General features: G+C 36.1%; 1 protein-coding gene across 1 annotated transcript; it reads left to right on the forward strand.

The window, feature by feature from the left end:
* The first annotated feature begins 1,062 nt into the window (after positions 1-1,062).
* LOC127857046 (uncharacterized) lies at positions 1,063-5,212 on the forward strand. Its single transcript, XM_052393337.1, has 5 exons — positions 1,063-2,209; positions 2,375-2,565; positions 3,052-3,145; positions 4,281-4,466; positions 4,877-5,212. Exons 1-4 carry the CDS (start codon positions 1,869-1,871, stop codon positions 4,462-4,464), a joined length of 810 nt encoding a protein of 269 aa, XP_052249297.1. The 5' UTR covers positions 1,063-1,868; the 3' UTR covers positions 4,465-4,466; positions 4,877-5,212.
* The last annotated feature ends 2,406 nt before the right edge of the window (positions 5,213-7,618 follow it).

Here is a 7,618-nt window from a genome sequence, read left to right on the forward strand (position 1 = left end):
TTTCTTCCGACTTTATACAACTCATCATTTTTCATAACTATTCTTCTGTTGTTCTTTTCTTTTCTCTTTAAAAAATAATATATTAGCATATCTTGTATAACATGTCTGAACTTTATTGCTTTGTACAATCACTATGTTGTATGATCATATACATGTATACATTGTATGTATTATATTGAATAAAAAATGAAACTCTTCAGCTTAAAAGCACCATATTATTACTAAATGTTCAATTTATTGAACATAACTAATGAGCACTACTATGCTGCAACCATCTGCTTTTTCTTATATCTCGTATGATGTGATGTTCATCAAAGCTCATTTTATTTTTTAACATTTCATTCTGCTTTCTAACCACCATTTTTCTAGTATGCTATGCTCTTTTCTCAGTCCTGTCCAAGTTATTTATTAGGGCTATGTCGCTGCCAACTGCTCTTGTTCTACAGCCTGATTGTTAACCTTACTACCCAATGGGTAATGATATTACTCAATACCGAGTGGCTGTTGGAATGTTTAATTCAAGTGTAAATATTTGTCGTCATAAATATACAGTTTTAATTTTACTCATGTATTGATACAATTTTTGTCGAGTCTGCTAAGATTTTCGCAGTTAGCAATTAACAAATACCTAAAGTCGTTGTTAGTATGTGCTATTATTGTTGTATGCGCTGATATTATTAGTTTTATTTTACTTCTGTCTGGTGATGTCGAACCTAATCCAGGCCCTCATAACGGTACCTTGGGTCTACTTCACCTTAATTGAATTGAATTTATCAAAGATAATTTACTAAATTTTGACATAATGTGTTTTACGGAAACCCATTTAACCGAGGTTATCACGGTCCGTGTATATACCGTCTTTTCCTTTTTCGTGTTGTAATCGACACAACGAAATATGAAAATCAACGCATATTAGTTCATAATCCAATTTTCGTATGACCGAAACAAAAACAGAATACGAAAACTCAATTAACTTCTTTATATCTTTTTTCGTTGTACTAATTATACAACAAAAAACGAAATTGATTTCCAGGTTCACATTTCGTTTCGATCCTCTTATAACGAAAATAAATGTTTGAAAATTGGAACGAATTGTTTGATCCCGTTTACCGTTCTTGGTTTGTAAAAACGGTAAACGAAACACGAGTGGCGTTGTGCGGGCTGCGCAGCTGTCTTGGGGAGGTAACTCATTATTGGCTTTTTGGCGCATTCAACTCCCTTATTTAAGAATATACCACTGATTTTGATTTTCGTCAGCATGGCCTCGTACGTGCTTTTTTCGGGGAACAAACGACACGTCGTAAGAGAAGACGACGTTGATATTTTTAAAATTGGAAGGATTTTCCAGGTACGGTATTGTATTTTTCAAATTGACATGATAATAATCAGAATATCTAGTTGTTAAACAACCTACCGGTATTTCATGTTGATTTAGGCGAGTCGACCTGGACCCAATATCAAGAACATTCTCAATGTTTTGCTTAACTCAGATGAGCTTTGAGTATCCACTCAGCTGAATATATCGATTGTCGGTCATCTCAAATCTCGGCTATATGAATATACACGTATTCGTGCGCAAACTCAGGAATGAGTAGAACACAAACTTTAAAAAACTTAAGAGCACGTAATTGAGCATGATCATTGATAGTCAAACTCATATACATTTTTAAAGAAAAGAACACACTCAAAGTAGTGCAGTGTTGTGCCATAATAATGTACTACTGTCTACCGAGAGACTAAATGTGTCATTTTAACATCATAAACACACAAAAAACTATTTGGGTTTTTATAAGTAATTATGTTGATAAATGTTTTATTGAAAAATATTGTTTTCCCATGTGGAAACATTATCTTAGACAATCATAAGTATGAACACAGTGTGTCAGTGTCACAATCCTTTATTTCAGATTCAGTCAAAAACTATATTTCTGACTGATGATCACAACACTGCTGTATTCCCACAGGCGGATGGGAAATTCTTGCCTGAAGTGTTGATTTTGGGGTCACACTATGAGGTCAACGGAACCTCCATTTCTAATGTTGTTGCCGGACCGTCAACGATTCAGCCTCCACCTATGACAGCCCAGCATACCACAAGCCACGGCAGTTTCGCGTTTGCTGCGCGGGTTGTTCCTGCGGCACAGCCTCACCAGCTGCAGCAGGTTCAGCAACCGCAATTTCGAAGGCCTCCCAACAGATCGTTCCAAAGGTATAAAAAATATCAAACTGCTATCTTACTCAAAATATCAAATTATAATGATAAAGTATACATTTACTGATACAATTTTTTTCCATATTGACCAATAACATACAGGCATCATTTTACACTGTTAAAGGTACACATTAAATGACTTTCTAGTACAACTTATTGCAGGAGTGTCAGTCTGGTGGAGGCTGACGGGTTAACACTGCATTCTGTGCAGACAGTATATCTGAGGCTGACGGATGCAGATGCAAACGTGACATCAGTGACAGAAAGGATCCAGGAGCACCTGGATTCTGTTGAGCCCATAGTAGTCTGTGACTGTAAAGGCATCGACATTACAGATTGTGCAGGAACAAGCGGTATATAAGATGTTCTTTATTTTAACCTGTTTGAGCAGAAAGTGCTTATCGTGAGCTTAAGTGACCATTCTTTTTCCAATCATTGGCTGTCATTCGGAAACACTTTAAAAATCATCTCTTAAATTTCCTACCAAGTTATTGAACAAACCTCACAGGAATGTGTCAGAAATCCATGCAAAAAAGTTGTTTGCAACACAAGATCACTGGAACTGGGTTTCAAATATAACATAATAAATGAAAAGCAGTCAATGGGCGTCGATGAAACAATTGCATTGCATTTATTTATACTGAACAATTTAAACTTTTACAGTTGTATTATTTAACTGTTCTCGTAACCCCAAACCTTTGATAAACATTGTGTTATTTTATTAAAATGTATATGAAAATTATTCGAAGTATAAAATACAGAGATGAGTACTAAAGTGAAGTGTCCTGTTAAGATCCACCAACAATGTCAACATGTTTATATTGATACATGCGTTACAGGGCTGGAGTTCTGGAAATCGCAGACCAGAAAGATTTTCTGCATGACAGAGACGGCCCACCGAGAATTTCTTACAGCACGAAGGAATAAGCGGAGGTATACATGTAATTATAAGTTTTGATTATAAGTGTCATTAAGGAACTTAACGGCTAAAAACTTAATTGAATTCTTTCGAACACAATTATAACAAAAAAACGGAAACCAATTTAACACTTAATGTAACAGTGACCTTGACCTTTGAACTAGTGACCCCAATTTTAATAGGGGAGGGTTATCTACTGCCCAAGGCCAATGGTCATCCACCGCCCAAGGCCAATGCACATGTGAAGTATCAAGCCAATCGGTCAATATGTTGACAAGTTATTGATCGGAAACGATTTTCACCCTTATTGTGACAGTGACCTTTGACCCAGTGACCCAAATTTCAAAAGAGTTCATCTGCTGTCAAAGGCCTAAGTATATGGGAAGTATCAAGCCAATTGGTCCATCTGTTCACAAGTTATTGATCGGAAACGATTTTCACCCTTATAATGACAGTGACCTTTTACCCAGTGACCCAAATTTCAAAAGAGTTCATCTGCTGTCAAATGCCAATGCATATGGGAAGTATCAAGCCAATTGGTCAATCTGTTCACAAGTTATTGATCGGAAACAAACTGGTCTACCGACAGACAGACCGACTAACCAACATCAAGCAAAACAATATACCCCCTCTTCTTTGGAGGGGGCATGAACAAGAAAGAAAAGAAAAAATAGTTTGATAAAGATCCAATACATTTTACATGTGATATGTCAAGTGATTTCAGCTCTAAATCAAGTAACAACAGAACACCTTATATGAAATAAAATTCAATATAAATAAACAAACCTAGTTAATAATAACTTAAACAAAATATGTAATGCTTCCAAAAGAGCGCTCTAATATAAGTAAATTGTAACGAAATATTTACTTTTCAATTATATTATAACGCTGCTTGAAAATTTGGACATTTAAAAAACTTGTTACATAAAGCAGACGTTGTTATGTTACATTAAGCAGGCGAATATCATGTAACACGTCTATAGAAACTTGTAGGCATTGCAATGTTCTGTATTAGACCCTGGTTGCCTAAATAACCAAAAATAACACATCACGCGTATGACTGGCTGAGTTAAGGCTATACTTTGGTTTCAACATTTATTTTATGCATTCGTTCCTCAAACAATGTCTAAGTATATTTTCTTTGAACAGAAGACGCGAAGGGACACGAGAGGATGAGGCTGTTGACGGGGCAGGGGATGTCCTAGACCAGGTGATGGACCAGGCCCGGGCCGTGCAGAGGCAACTGAGCCAGATGACTACAGGGAAGGTGGTGGTGGCTGTGAACATGGAAGAAACGCGCCATCAAGGACGCGTTTGCTTGTGTGATCTGTAAAGGTACATTGATAAGTTGAAAATTGTATTATTTTATTCACATCCAGCTCATTTTAACAGTCATTCGAAGAGTGGAAAAACTGTGTTCAAACGAAAACAAAAAAACTATTTAATAAAATTATTTTTGTTTGTTACATGTCAGTGTTTGAACTTATAAGGTGTTTGAAATAATTTACAATAAATATGTCTTATTAAATATGTTACAATGTTTTCGTAATTTCAATGCTTTGGTCTTGTAAAGAATTTCAAATAATTGTATAAATGTAATAAGCATATTTTCTTAATCCTATAAAGGAAGCACCAAACACAATCATACTGAAACAATTGTAAAAGATGACAGTGTGTCAAACCATCGCTTAAGACATTAAAACCTTTGCCCTGAACCTTATAACAACCTTAAGTGTTTAATTCAGGACCAGTGTCGCACCCTATTTTTGCAACATGTTGCAAATCCCTGGTGGGGTGCAGGACCTGCGTGGACACCTGGTACGACAGACCACCGCCAGCCAGTTGCCCGAAGTGCAGGAGCCAGGACGGCACTCGACATGCCGTGACAGGGCTTAATGAGGCGGTGCATGCCCTAAGGGCAATAGTGGAGAATACAAATTAAATTTATTTGTAGCTCTCATGTGTTGTAAAAAAAATGTGAATACAATTTAGTCAGTAATTCAATTGTTTTTATTACTTGAAGACAGCAGCTATGCTGCACAAAGATATTTTATTACGCAATTATCGTTGAAATGCATTTGACCATAATACAATGACAACTAAAAGATACATTGTGATTTACTAGTTATGAAATCTCTACAGTAGAAAAAGAGATGTAGATTGTTTCACGCAAACATCAACCTAATATTTCTAAGTACATAAATAGTCATAATTCTGCTTAATTGCAGGGCCGTGGTATAAGCCTTGATCAGTGACTTTGCATAATGACCACAAAGACATGTGTGCAGTTTCAATTAAATATAGAGATATGTACTTGTTGCATGCAAACTTGCTCCTTATCATGATCTTGAATGCAAACTTTAACATGATTACACAAGAGGAAAAGGGGACACAATCCTTATGTAACACGGGGCAAAGTTTAAGGTCTTAGCCAATTAATTTTATACAGACCCTGAACACACATGTAAAGTGTGATTTCAAAACCTGTAATAAATAAAGAGATATGGAATAGTTCCAAAGAAACGTTAATCCATTTATTTAAAAGGTGCATAATTCTGCTGAATTGCAAGAGAGTTATGGAACGTGGTTAGTGACCTCAAAGAATTACCCAGAACAGAGTGAAGTCTGAATTTAATATCTTTAAAAACAAGATGTGTTTGTGAAACACTATGTCCCCTTTTGAGTGATTTTGACCCATATATTTGACCTTGAAGGATGACCTTGACCTTTCTGAGGCGTTCACCACTCAGAATGTGCAGCTCCATGAGATACACATGCATGCCAAATATCAAGTTGCTATTGCAAAAGTTATGGCCAATGTTAAGTTTGTGCAAACCAACAAACCAACAGACAGCTCAGAAACAATATGTGCCCCAGTATAGACTGGGGGACATAAAAAGAGATGTTTCACATTTATCTATACCAGAAAATTTCCAAACTGCAACCCCAACGCTGACAAATGGGTGATTAGCAAAGCTTGGGCTGTTTTGTGAAAAGTCAAGCTAAACATGCACATATACAATGCGTATAGGCTATTATTAAAAATTTATCATTTGTATAACAGAGAGGGTAATCAGGTGATAGTCAAGATGGCGATGTCCATGCCGAGACGGATATTGTTTGCCATTTTATATCCTTTATTACTTTTATTAATTTGTTAAATGTCACTCACTTTCCAGTCATATCATGAAGAAAGTTATTTGCGTTTATTAAGTATTAATGTTCGCTCTATATCTCGACTTTACTTGCTACACATTTTCTTAGCAGGATCCCAAAATTACAGCTCCCACTAAGAAAATTCATAGTGAGTAAAGTCGAGATATAAAGGGATTATTAATTCGAAATAAAGGCTAATCACTTTCTGACCGATATGGCTGGAAAGTTAGCGGCATTTAAAATTAGACAAAAGTCATAAAGGGTATAAAAAGGAAAAAAAATACCTGCATCGACATGGATATCGCCACCCTGACGTTAAAATGATTATCCCCTCTGTTATACAAGTACTAAATTATGAAGAATAGCGTCTCGTTAGTTCAATTATTTTATGAACAGCATTTTGCAAAGGGGCCTGATCAAGATTCACTGCGCTATTCAATAAAAAAATGTAAGTCTGGAATTTCATGATTGAAGGTGTCCTGGAAGAGCTTTCTTGCCTCCTCAGAACTGAAGGGGTCTGTTCCATATGGACTGTAGGCGGTCAATGAGGATCCCAAATCCTGCGCGTACATTGCAGCTGATGTTTCTGCCGAGGGGAATGCATCCTCCCCTACACGCGCTCTTGTTGATTCAGAACCAATATTATTGGGTATTCCATGCCCTAAAATTGTCATAGAAAGTTTTATTTCAATATAATGGACAACTTGAGGAAAAATAACATGCGTTTAAACATGTATATTAAGACCAGACTTTAATAAATGCTGAGTAACACAATTCTGTAAGACAACATAAAACACCTTGAATAAACAAGCATGTAAAATATTCACACAGGATCAATACTTTGCGGCTCAGTATGCTTCAGTAACATTGAGCTAAATAAGCCTTATTAAAATTGTTTACATATATTAGCAACATATAAACTATGTATACTACATCATGCATGTATATACACACTTTTCAGAATGTTTAATGTAAGATCTGTTTATCTTACTGTTATCATTCATTTTTATCATTAAAACAGCCACTCATAATCAAGAACAGTATGAAATATAAAGACATTACATTACACAAAAGTAATATTGTTGTCACATCTAACCTGGAATGCGGTGACAATTCCAAGAATGCACAAAACGTGTCAATCCGTATTCTGCTATCAGTGTCACCAGGCTCGAAACGCAATACTTCACCAGTTGATCGTCCATGTCCAGCTGATCCTGATTAACCATGTCAACTAACACTGCCTTGATAGGATAATTAACCCTCTGGTTGACCTCAGGCCACATGCGCTCTATTTTGTGATTCTGAAAATAGTGAAGACGGCTATGACTTGC

This window comes from Dreissena polymorpha, chromosome 14 (genome assembly GCF_020536995.1).
Source record: "Dreissena polymorpha isolate Duluth1 chromosome 14, UMN_Dpol_1.0, whole genome shotgun sequence".
Lineage (NCBI taxonomy): Eukaryota > Metazoa > Mollusca > Bivalvia > Myida > Dreissenidae > Dreissena > Dreissena polymorpha.

Coding starts and splice junctions, on each gene's coding strand:
- LOC127857046 (XM_052393337.1), top strand. CDS start 1,869: ATGAACACAGTGTGTCAGTGTCACAATCCTTTATTTCAGATTCAGTCA. Junction 2,210..2,374: donor CCCAACAGATCGTTCCAAAG/GTATAAAAAATA, acceptor AACTTATTGCAG/GAGTGTCAGTCTGGTGGAGG. Junction 3,146..4,280: donor GCACGAAGGAATAAGCGGAG/GTATACATGTAA, acceptor TTCTTTGAACAG/AAGACGCGAAGGGACACGAG.